The sequence below is a fragment of the Heterocephalus glaber genome, unplaced genomic scaffold, assembly GCF_053883595.1.
Source record: "Heterocephalus glaber isolate CG9 unplaced genomic scaffold, H.glaber_assembly_v1.0 deba00001444, whole genome shotgun sequence".
NCBI classification, from domain to species: Eukaryota; Metazoa; Chordata; class Mammalia; order Rodentia; family Bathyergidae; genus Heterocephalus; species Heterocephalus glaber.
This window is the reverse complement of record NW_028258297.1, coordinates 938,959-950,825: the sequence shown is the minus strand read 5'-3', so window position 1 is coordinate 950,825 and position 11,867 is coordinate 938,959. Positions and strand designations below refer to the sequence as shown.

General features: G+C 55.8%; 1 protein-coding gene across 9 annotated transcripts in view; it reads right to left on the bottom strand.

Moving 5' to 3' along the window:
- Positions 1-1,096: 1,096 nt before the first annotated feature.
- The window catches only part of Brd1 (bromodomain containing 1), a 42,480-nt gene continuing 31,709 nt past the window's right edge, over positions 1,097-11,867 (bottom strand). The window contains exons 8-14 of one of the 9 annotated variants that reach the window (XR_015452202.1): positions 11,545-11,858; positions 11,358-11,462; positions 4,713-4,848; positions 4,043-4,170; positions 3,204-3,313; positions 2,942-3,096; positions 1,097-2,206 (exon numbers count right to left, since the gene is read on the bottom strand). Coding sequence is in view for 6 of the 9 variants with exons in the window: in XM_021258771.2 (XP_021114430.1) it covers positions 2,023-2,206; positions 2,942-3,096; positions 3,204-3,313; positions 4,043-4,170; positions 4,560-4,848; positions 11,358-11,858 (1,367 nt within the window). In the remaining 3 variants the exon portion in view is untranslated. Of the gene's footprint in view, positions 2,207-2,941; positions 3,097-3,203; positions 3,314-4,042; positions 4,171-4,559; positions 4,849-7,821; positions 9,326-11,357; positions 11,859-11,867 lie in introns of those variants that run through there. The other 8 variants (XM_021258771.2, XM_087213660.1, XM_087213659.1 and 5 more) reach the window with 8 other exon arrangements.

Sequence of the window (11,867 nt, the reverse complement as noted above, 5' to 3'; positions counted from 1 at the left end):
CAGCACCCTGCTGGCCAACCTATTTGTACATCGTAGTGCTACATCTTATGTCTGAAATACTCCCTAATCCAAGGTCCCGCTGAACACTGTGGCCCTATGATCCCGTCCCCTTGAACCCCAGAAGGGTAAGCATGAAAGAGACAGGACAGAGCCAAGCATCCCAAGGGAACTGACAGCCTCTCACAGCCTCTCCCCACGAGGCTCCCTCTCAACACAACATCCCCACTTTGGACAGCTAAACAGGCTATGCTCTCTGGGACTCAGGACGGACACCATGCCCTGCCAGACACCCTGTTCACCCAGAGCGGGTGCTTTGGAGCCCAGCCCCAGGCCTGAGGGTGCTGTCTGCCAGGTCCAGCTACAGTGCTGACAAGGGGCCTGGGCACCTGGGAACAAGCTGACCCACAGCATGGCAGGTGCAAGGGACAAGGGCAGCCAGGCATCCTGGTGGGGGTCTGCAGCAGGGCTATGTGGAGCCAGGGGCTGCGGCCAGGACAGAGGCTCCCGCCCAGGCCAGCTTCCCAAGCGACCGGCCCACTTGCTGCAGCCCGGGCTCCCCGCCCTGCCCCAGAACAGGATACTACAGCTGTATGAAAAGCAAAGGCTGAGAGCCTAAGGTGCTGCTCTGCAGACAGTGCTCCTCTCAACAGCAGGCTTGGTCTGGAGGGAAACAGAAAGCAAGAAAGCAGCGCCTGCCCTGAGCAGGGTCCCAGCTTCCCCACAGAGACACAGTGGCACTCGGGGTCCAGCTCCTACCCTGTGACCCAACCCTCAGGCCGACAGCCTCCTGAGGGGTCCAGGACGCCAACCGTCCTGGACTCGAAGCAGAGGGCCCTCTGCCAGGCACGCACAGAGTAACTACCAAAGAAAGACTTTATTTCCAAGTTTCTCTGGAGATCTTACAACGCAGACTTGAAGGAACATTTCAGAGCTTTGAAATAATGAGTAGGCATAATAATGAATAATGCTGCCCCAGGACAGGTTTTAGGGTCAAGGCACCCACCTGCCCACCACACCCTCCGGCCACCTGCACCCCTTGCTGCCCCCAGGCCTATCAGTCACCCAGCCTCCTGGTGATGTAGGAATGAAAGGGCCACACTGTCCAAATATTGACTTTATTTTTAATATAAAAAATGCAAATTTGGAAACCCACCCTACTTTTACCCCCTAACATAATGCTTTACCTCTTAAAAATAAAAATAAAGTACTAATTCTATATACATCACATGTACCATACAAAAATGTATCCAAAGTTCTATTGCTACCAAAGTTCTAAATTAAAACAAGTTACAGAAAGCCCCTCATTGTAAACAAAAGATTACAAGTTACAAAATCAAAGTACACACAGGCCAGAGTCATAATAGAACCACACCACACATTCTGCTCCCAAACCAAGTCGAGTTGTTATGTGCCTGTATAAAAATGCGTATCAATATACCTTTGCAAATTTATTTTTCTTTATAAAGCAAATGAATACACTTTCTACAATAAATAATCCGCTGGGAGGCACGTCTGTGGGAGGGTGAGCGGCAGCGCCCGCCCAGCGTCACCGGCGGAGTGTTTTTGGTGGTCTGCAAGTGGAGCACACAGCATAAATGGATTCTCCTCCTCTCTGCACAAAGTACCATTCAAAATAATGTCATTTTCTTTCTTAAAATACACATTTGTCACTGTAAATTTACATCCCGTCTTATTAAATAAGTGGTACTCTGTGTAAAGAGTATGATTTACAAAATTATTAAACATTCAAAAGTCTTTAAAAAAAAAAAAAAAGCTACAGATAAAGGGAGGTGCGTGGCACCAGGGCGAGAGGCGCCCACACTGCATAGCCCGGACGCGCCCACCCTGAAGCGCCAAGACCGAGTGGCTTCATAGGGAACTTAGAAACAAAACGTCCCCCTCCCTGGGGAAAAAAGAATTAAAGAACTACAACCCTAAATCAGAATAAGTTAAGTTTTGAACAATATACAAACATGTACAGCGTATCGACACTATGGACAAGCTCCGCCCGCCGGAGCCGCCTCAGTCTATGTCACTGAGGTCGCTGGCTGGCTCCCCATGCACGCGGCTCAGATGGTTCATGGCACGGTCGAAAGCAATGCGGACAGCCTTTCGGATGCTGGAATTCCTCCCCTCCATCATCTTCAGCTTGTCAATGGTCTCATCGATGCCCAGTGGAGCCATCTTGGACTTAGGGAGCCACTGCCTTTTGAGAGAAGGGGGCAGTGAGCACGGCTACACAGGCAGCAGCCCTCGGCCTTGGCTGTGCCGGCCACGCAGGGCCGGCGTGGAGTGTGCCTTCCTCTGCGCCCTCTCTGGGCCCATGTGAGGCGTGAGGAGGTGAGTTACTGTGCCTTCCTCCCACAGTGTCCCCGAGTGGCCATGCAGGACAAGCAGGGGCCACAGCGTGTAGCACATGCTTAACGTGGCAAACATGTGCAACCTATGTAACACAGGCAAATGTGTGCAGCACACACATGACTCGGGCCAGTGAGGACCAGGGCAGGATGTCTGATGGGCAAGGGGGTAAGGCCTAAAGGGCCAAGTACCCCAGTAGACACAGGGCCAGAGCACCGTGCCCTCCCCAAAGGGGGCACAGGGCCGAGCGCGTGGGCAGCACTGGACACAGCGGAGACCAGGAAGTGGGCAGGGAACACCAGGCAGAGCCAAGTCAGGCCCTTTGCTGGGCGCTGGAGCAGCACTGCAGTGGCATCAAGGAGATGAGGAGCAGACAGAGCCCGGGCCAGCAAAGACCTGGCCTCCAGGAGGAAATGGAGAATGACCAGTGCTCCATGCGCGTCCCCATCCCACAGGCTCAGCGGGCAGCGCCCTTCGCAGCTGCAGTTTGATATCAGCCATGTGAGGGCTGGTGGGTCCACAACCCCACCAGGCTGTTGCACCCCAGAAACTGGGGGGGGGCGCACCCCAGGGTGGCACTCACCAGCTCCTCTTATTGTCAAAGAACAGGACGAGGAAAAGCCTCTCCTCGGACTTGGTCTGCATGTGCTCGCCCACCTTCAGCACGTCCAGGGGTGGTGCGGGGATGGTGACGCCATTGTGGTGGCCCGGCACTCGGGGCATCTTGGGGTCTATGATCTGCCAAGAGTACGAGCCGGGCACTGAGCGCCCGTGCCCAAGGCTGCCCACCCCACCCACACACACCAAGCCTGTTCCAGAGCAAGCACCCTCCCTGCAGCACTCACCAGCGCAGGGTAGGAGGGGTAGCCACTGCACTTGGCCCACACCACCTTCAGGGGCTCCAGCACGGAGGCAGCGGCGTCCGTGGAGATCCACATGCTGTTCTGCCCCACTTCTGGGAAGGAAGGAGCCCTGACAGTGAGCACTGCCGTGGACCCCTCCACAAACCTGGACAACCTCCTGCCCTTCCCAGTGCCAAGCCTGGGGCACCAGGTGCCCAGCCCCTCGCCCTGCTACCCCCTACTAGGACTGGCTCTCGGTGACAGGGAACTATAGGCAAGTAAGGACTCAAGTTCAAGACCAAAGTCCTGATTGCCTGCAAAGAATAGCCCCTGCTCGTTTCAGCAGAGGATGCTCATCTCCAGAGCCACTGGCTCCAAGTCCAGACCACTGCTGGCAATGGAAGGTCCTCAGCGGGGCCCGTCCCCCTACCACCACCAGCAGAGCACCTCCTAGAGGCTGTGTCACACTTGTCAAGAGAGCCCATAGGCCCAGCCTCTTGCTTCCCCTAACCCTCTCCCCTCCAGGGGCACCTCATAGTGAGCCCAGTGCCCACTGGAGCCCAGAGCTGAGTGGCTCAGCAGGAAAGGACCTGGCTGCCAGCCAGCCTTAGCTGCAAATGGGACCTGAGGGCCGGGAGCCACCTGAGTGTCCCAGTGCAGTGCCAAGTCACCCTAACCCCAGCCTCTGCTTAAGAGCCCCTACTTAAGGACACCAACCGCCACAGATCCCTCTACCGGGAGAGAATCCCACCAGACCCTGCGGTCCCCACTCAGAGACACTGCACCTGGACCGCAGCTGCAGTCTACACCCTGCCCACACCCCAGGGCTGCACAGGGCTCACCAGCTGCGATCCGGGCTGCCTTGGCATAATTGCCATTCTCGATGCAGGAGATCAGCTCACTGCGGTCCTCCAGTGTGTGCCTCCGCACAAGGGCAGGCTTGCCACGCCCACACTTGGGAGTGCTGAAGCTGCGGGGAGAGCAGGGTCATCAGGGACAGGTGCCCAGGAGGGCTGGCACCCAGCCCACGCTTCACCAGACCCAGGCTGTGCCGCAGGACTGCTGACAGGCAGATGATAGCACCTAACGTCCCAGGACTAGGCCCAGGACTAGGCAGGCGGGGCCTGTGGTGACAAGGGAGCTCACAGCCACCCTGTCCCTGCTGCCAAAGTGGCCCCACCAGGCAGCCATGTAGGGCTGTGTGGACCACCATCTTAACAAAGGCGAGACTGGGAGGGATGGCTAAGTGTGAATCTCCGTAGATCCTGCAACTGTGCTAGTCTTCGCTGTAGTTTTATTTCCCATTTACACCTAAATGCTATGAAGCAGATGAAGACATCATATGGGAAACTGTCCTACCAGGCAGAGTGGACACACGGATCGGATCCCAGGCCAGACTCTCTCAGGGCCCTTAGGTTGGGAGCTGGGCCCCCTGGGTCCAGAGCAGCCAGACGGGTGCTGAGAGGAGGGGGCGCTCGGAGGCTGCGCAGACGGAGACGAGGCGGTGCCCACCTTGAGTCACAGAGCGGGCTGTTGTTGGAAGAGATGCTAGACTCGGACACACAGCGACGCCGGGGGGCAGCTTTCCTCCCCGGGCCACTGCCCGGCTCCTGCTCATTCCTCGAGCCCCCAAAGCCATTGGTGAGACCTGGAACACAGCAGGCAAGTGCCCAGTCAGCCCAGTTAGCAGCTGCGTTCCCTGACTCTTCCCCATGCCAGAACCTGACTTTCATGAAATGTGGTACGTGCTTGCCAAACAGAATTTCACACTGGACACTGCCTTATCTTTAGCCTCTGTGATCCCCAGCAGCAAGCTGCAGATGCCAGGACCAAATGCGGCATACAAAGCAGTGCTTGCTGAGCGAAATCAACACAACAATGGAGGGAAATGCGCGTGGGAGCTGTGCTGTAAGGCCAGCATGAAGGTGAAGAAGGGGCTTGCTCTTCCTCCTCTCAAAGGCACCCAAAGTGAAGGCTCTCGCTGCCCCTTCCCAGCTATCAGAGGATGTTGCACACTTCTTTCTGCCGAATGTGACAAAGGTCCCTTGTCCACACCAGGGCCCCAAGGACGCCAGGGCACCATCGCCAACAAAAACATACTCATGTTTGCGGAGCTCCAGGGACAGTAAATTAGGGTCTTTAAAAAGCTTGTTTCGAAACACAGAAATTAATATGAACCTGGAAAATGCTGACAAAACACTTTAAAACAGAAAATGAGGGCCCCATTCATCTAGGCCCCAACTGCACAGCACCAAGGTACCCGGGCCCAGTGCACCTCCCCACACAGGGCGTGGCTCTGTGGCACCTGCGTGTCCTGGGCCGCTGAACAGGCCACCACATCCCCACCACTCCCCAAGAGCAATTAAGCAGGCCAGCCTCCGAGTCTACTCCACTGCCTGGCACTTGCCTCCCTGCTCAGTGAGCAGCCAGGGCACAGGGTGAGGCACGGCTGTCACAGGTCGCAGCTGGGAGGGGTGAGACCAGCTGCGGGCCTGGCCTGGTGCCCTTGGGTACAACAGCTGGGTGAGGGATCACAAAAAGGAGCCCCATCTTCCCACTTATGTCATTCTTAAAAAATTAATTACAAATCCATGTCCAAAGTACAATGTGTAAATTGTTGAATAAAACTTCTCAGGAAGCTTTTGGCTCCGGTGGCCAGATCACAGGGCTTCCAGCTGCTTGGGCACCTTCACCTTCCCTCCAGGAAACACTCCTGCTCCTTCTGACACAGGGTCTTTGCCACCTCCAGCACTCGTGCACTGACAAAGCAGGCAGCGTGGGCAGGGAAGGAGCTGGACCTGCGCTGAGCCCCAGAGGCTCTCACCGTGGGCAGATGGCACCGTCCTCAGAGCAGAAACCACACCCCATTCTGACACGAGTCATCAAGACGACTGCCCAGCACGAGTGGACAGACGAAAAGAGCCCATGCCCAGGTCCAAGAAGGGGCCACCAGGCCAGTGCCACCTGCCACTGAGGACCAGGCTGGAGTGCATGGCTCTACAGATGAGTCTTTAGGTCTCAGACAAATGGGCCACATCACCGGCACCTCTTCCACTCCAAAGCCCAAGCACAGATCAGTGCAAAGGACATACGCCTCTCAGAGAGGTATCGATCCCAAGACTATGATGCAAACCAAGCCTTTGCAGGCTGAGCAGACGGGGCCAGAAAAGAACAGAAATGTGACAAGTCAGGGCCAGGCGCTGTCAATCACCCATGTCTGGTCCATCAGGGTCAGCTGGGGAGGACCAGGGCAGGGCTGTGGCCAGCCTGACCCACTTTGGGTGGCAGACAGCTGCGGAAGAGGAAGACCAGAACAGCCTGCCTTGAACCCAGCCTGAAGATGATGCATGCTCCCCCCTCCCACGCTGCCCAGGACACCTGTGCCATCCTCAGCAAGGGTGGCAGCTGCTCCACCCCAAGGTGTGGGTCGGGGCCCACAGTGTCACGGAGGGAGTAGAAGAGGACAGAAAGTTCAGTGACTGAGGAAGAAGAGAATGATCCTCGTCCCCCCAGTTTTCTGAGCGTTTAATGGCTGGGCTCATATCTGGGCCCCAAGTTGTTTACAGAGTTTTTCACACCTTACGCGAAAGTGCACTGAGCACATGGGCAGCCCGAGGAGATAGTCCAGGAAAGACTCCTGAGGCTGACTGACAGAGCAGCCAGGCAGTAGGCCCGTTTTGGGAGGGTGCCACCGCTGAAGCAGGGCAGACGCCTGTGTGGCCTGACCAGGCTCTGGAAGGCTGCCGGCCCTGGACACATTCCAAGAGGCAACAGCCGAGGAGCCGGGCCCTGGCGTGAAGAGGTCCTGCGGCACTGTTTGGAGACCACAGAGCTTCGATACAAGAGCCAACCACAGGTCCTCCTGCTGCTGCCGCCACTGTGACTTGTGGACCTGCTGCTGTGTACTCTGCAAAGGGTCCGTCTGGGGAAGGTGTCCTCAGAGTACTGAGGACACGGGTCTCACCAGCACCCCGGCAACCCTGAGGGGCCGAAAAGACGCTCATTCATTCCAGAGGGTCTGGAGTCCTGGGCCCCGGGAGGGCGCGGAGGCCCACAGGTGGGCCTAGGGTAACCGCAAACAGCTGGCACTCACTCCCAAGGCAGCCAGCCCAAAGCTATGGATATGACAGGGGCTGGCAGGGACTAAGAGGCCAAGAGAACCGTGGAGACAGCTCGAGAGAGGGCCGAGGCCCCAGCCCCATGTGACATCAAGCGCCACACCCACGAGGCCATATCCCACTCTGCCAAGGAGACAGAAGCAGTGCAGCCAAGCCCAGAGGTGGCCAGGCCTCACCACAGCTACAGCATCCCATTCTCTAAACAGCTACCCCCAGGAGCAAGACAAAGCTCATAGGGGGAATAGTCAGGCCCGGTCCTTGCTGGCCTTGGTCTCCCAAGAACCCCTGGGGTGCAGTAGGTAAAGAGCCCCAGGGCATGGGGAGCTGGTGACTGGGAGCTGCCCCCTCCACCCTGGCTCCACAGCCTCCGTAGGCATCAAGGAAGGGATACCAGGAGAGTTCACCCTGTGCCATGCAGCATGGGGCACCTGACCTGCAGCTGCCACCCAACCTGCTACCCTGCTTCACTGGCTCCCCTGAACCCCGCAGGAGGAAATAAGTACACAAGCGCTGGTGGCTTGCGGCTGACAATGACGTTCCAGGCATCAGAAAGCCCACGTCCTGCTCCTGGCAGCGGGGCACAAGCATCGCAAGGTGGTAGTGGGTGGCACCTGTCATCTTCCGCTGGCTCATTTTACTTTTGCAATTGCCAAAAGGACTGCATTTGTAGTGCCTTTTTCAAACTTTCAGTAAGCACAGCAAACAAGAAGACCCAACCACTGCCTGCTTTCAATAAGAGAAGCTCTGTGAAGACGACGCTGGGGGTGGCCAGGACAGGCGTGGCCTAGGCAGGATGTCTTGGAGGGTCCCATGGGCAGGGCTTGTTAGCTGACCCAGCTGGCGCTCAGCATGGCACCAGCAAGACAGAAGTCAGCGCTGCTTCGTAATCCCGGAGGGAATAAAGCAAAAAGACTTAAGGAAGATGGAAGCCAGGCAGACATGAGAAACGGAGCTGCTGATGACTGAATGAGGACATCTCCAGATAGGGCCATGCGCTCAGTCCCTCCAGATGCTGGCCTGGCCGCCCTGAGCAGGGCCCATCATCACAGGCCAGTCCTGGGCACGTGCAGGATGAAGCTGGACTGTCCACGGCGCTGCTGGTGCTGGCACGCACCAGGCTGTCCACAAGAGAGCAGAGGCACTGAGCTGTCCCCACCTCAAGGAGGGCACCAGTCCCCGCAGGACCTGACAGAGGGAAGGGCTGCCGGACGGAATCTCCTCTGGGAGTTGGCATTCATGTTCTTTAAAGGGCGGCTCCAATGCGATTTGTAAGAACTATGTGCAGGGCAAGGAGCAGCCATCGCTCTGCATCCCTGAGGCTGTGAGCAGAACTCCAGTCCAAGTTGAGGCAAGAGAAAAGGATTAGGATCCAAAGAAGGAGCTACCCAGTACATGAGCAGTTAAGTGAGAACCAGGAGAACAGCGAGAAGCCACTTAGTCTGATGGAGGGCAGGGCAGGACCTGCCTCTTCCCTTCGCAGTCCCAGGGCACGGAGACCCGGCCCTCCTCACCCCAACCAATGAACAACCATCTCCACTGAGTCTCAGAGGAAGGAGCAGGCGGCAGAGCCCGCCTGACGGTCCACAGTCCCCGAGGAAGGAAGCTACAGGGCAGGCTGGCTCTGTGAGCCCGGCACCTGTGGCCGTTGCTCAAGTCGGCGCTCAATCTAACGCGGGTCCTGCAGTGCACTGGAGAACACCAGCCCTGCAAGTTCAGAGTGGCAGATGAATCTGGAAAAGCTCAGAAGGCTCCAAATACTTCACGTCCTCAGACTTCGAAGAGTGCAACTCGAGCAAGAAATCCAGGTGCGCAGAGAGCACCCGACGTTCAGCAAGGCCAGCACGATGGTACTGGCACCTCCAGCCCGTGCCCAGCCGCCCTGGGTGGAGCAGATGCAGCAGCAGCCGCCTCGAGCTCCCGAGGGTCTGATCTTAGCACTAAGGCTCCCGGGCTGCTCAGGGGTGCACTTAGGAATTCAATTCTCATCCACTGAAATCTACTGCCATTCTGGAATAAGAAAGCAAAAATCTCGATTTCAGTCAGGATCAAAGGCACGCTGGGATCACAAGTACTAAAGGTCTGCAGTAGACGGCGCTACAACTCACCGTTACCACCGACACTTGTGACACACTCCACGCAAACATGAAACTAGAAAGGGCCAGGTACCTGCCTCCTATAAAGAACGTGTGGTGAACAAATCTAAGGTGCTCCTAAATCTATGTCCACAGCTGAACCCAAACAGGCAGACTGCTCAGAGGAGCTGCCCATGCACACACAAGACGCCCTGGGAAGCACACCAGCCCAGAGGTTCGGCCCCTTGGTCCAGTGTCCTGCACTCTATGCTCCCCGACGGCCACAAAGCCCAGGAGGCAATGTCAGTCCTAGTCCTTGGTCTCCCGAGCAGAGGAGCCAGAGACCCACACTGGCACCAAAACAATACACTCATCCCATCATCACAGGGATCCCAGTGAGTGTCACACAAGGCAGTCTGTCCCTCAGAGTGGCTGAGAAAGGGTGAAGCGTAGTTAAGAGGACAAAAAAATTTGATCTCTTTCTTCATCTACATCCTCTTAAACATTTAAGTTCCTTTATGTTTCTCAGAAACAAAAAAGGTTGTATGAGATCTTAAAATGCAAATTTAATATCAATCCACCAAAATAAGAGGACTTATTAAAGTTTCTACAAACTTATTAACACTTAGCGAGTTTCTACAAAAGCAATTACATGCGCAAAATCAAAATGAAACTCATCATGAGGCAGGGAGGAGGAACTCATCATCAGTGCGGGGAAGGAGGAGGGGGAGAAAAAAGAAGGAAGGTGGAGAAGGTAGGGGAGGAGAGGCAGGTAGTAAGTGTGGATGCATGGATGATTTTGGTAACAAGAAGCATGACTGGCCACGAAAGGCCACACATTCAGTATGAAGACCTCTTCGTGATGCTTCAGGCCGAGAGATTCAGCAAGGGTGAGCAAGGATGGGTCACCAGCAGACACCACTGCCTGACTGGGTTGGCAAGGCTCCGGGACATGGGATTCACTTGTCACCACTCCAGCAAAATGAAATGACACTACACTGGCCCAGTGTCCTCACTGCTGAAATGAATGGGAAGCCAGCACTCCTGGGCAGCTGGAGGTACCTCCTGCTCATCAAGGTGTGGCAGGGGACAGAGAATACACAGGACCCAGCTTGGTCCAGCACTGAAAGGGACACATGTCCAGAACAGGGACACTGGGGATCTCACCCTGACACCTCTCAAAGGCTCAGCCATTCCAGAGTGAATGGACTGATGACAGCCACTCCCCAGAGAACATGGAAAACGCATGGCTTTCATCAAAGAGAAATAATAATGGTCGGAATAGAGGAACAAAGAGCCAGGATGGCTTCCTCTAAACACAGCATGGAGCAATTCACAGAATACCACAGATGCAACCACGTATGAGAGCACATGTGGGAGCCTCCCAGTATGTTAGTGAAACACGTTAAAGTTACAAAAGCTTACTAGTTGTGGAGAAACAACTTTAGGTGTTTCTAACCAAGCAGTGACAATAAACACAGTGCAGCACTTAAGAAGGACAGAATCCTCGTGGGGGCCCAGGCGTGCAGGAACGGGAGGCCCAGGCTCAGTTCCAGGGCCTGGGCGTGGGGGCTTCAGGAGACCCTCCTAAGGGGTGGGTCCCAGCCAGTCCGCCCAGACACACGTCCCATTCAAGGTGTTCAGCCAAGCCATGTCTGAAAGTTGCTCTTGATCTTTAAGAGGCCAGAGGCGAAGGAGAAGGGACCAAGGAGGGACAGAGTCACCACACAACACATCAGGAGCAGCACTGGCCCAGGCTGCCAAGAGGGCGCGCAGCCACTTCCCATAAAGGCACCAACCCAGCCCAACTTAGGGCACCAAATGGCAAAACCATGTGGCTCATCTTCTTCTCTGGAAATTAAGAAAATGCTGCAAAAACAACCCTCAGCACCACAGATAGATTTATGCTAGAGATTCCCGCAGGGCGGGCAGCACGCACCACACAAGGCGGCCAGCCTGACATTTACCTGTGTCCAGGCGCTTTCCCGGGGACTCCTCCTCCACCTCGGAGTCTCCACATGTGCTCCTCGATCTTTTCCTTGGCTGCAGTAGAGTCTCCAACCTCGGAAGGACTACAGACAAAAAGGTTTTGGTCCCTAGCTGAGGAGAAGTTGGCTGGGTTTCAGTGTTCTTGGCAGACTTTGGGGGGCTTACACTTTTCGATTTGCAGAAGAGAACAGAAGTGCGTCTGTTTACATCGCTTGATGGCTCCGCCACCGCGGAGGCCGCCGCAGCCGCCGGCACATCGCCACTACTGGCGAGGGTGGGCTCTGGAGGGTGTCCGCTTACCAGTGCGCTCTGAGTGCAAGGGCTATGTGATGCATTATCAAATGTGACTCTTTTGAATAGTTTACTCTGCTCGGGGTTGAGTTCTACTGGTTTGAGGGTTGGTGGTTCTGAATTAGTCTCCGAGTTTGAAGGAAGAGGTAATGCATCTGATGGTTCAAGTTTAGGGGGAGATTTATCTCCTGAAAAAA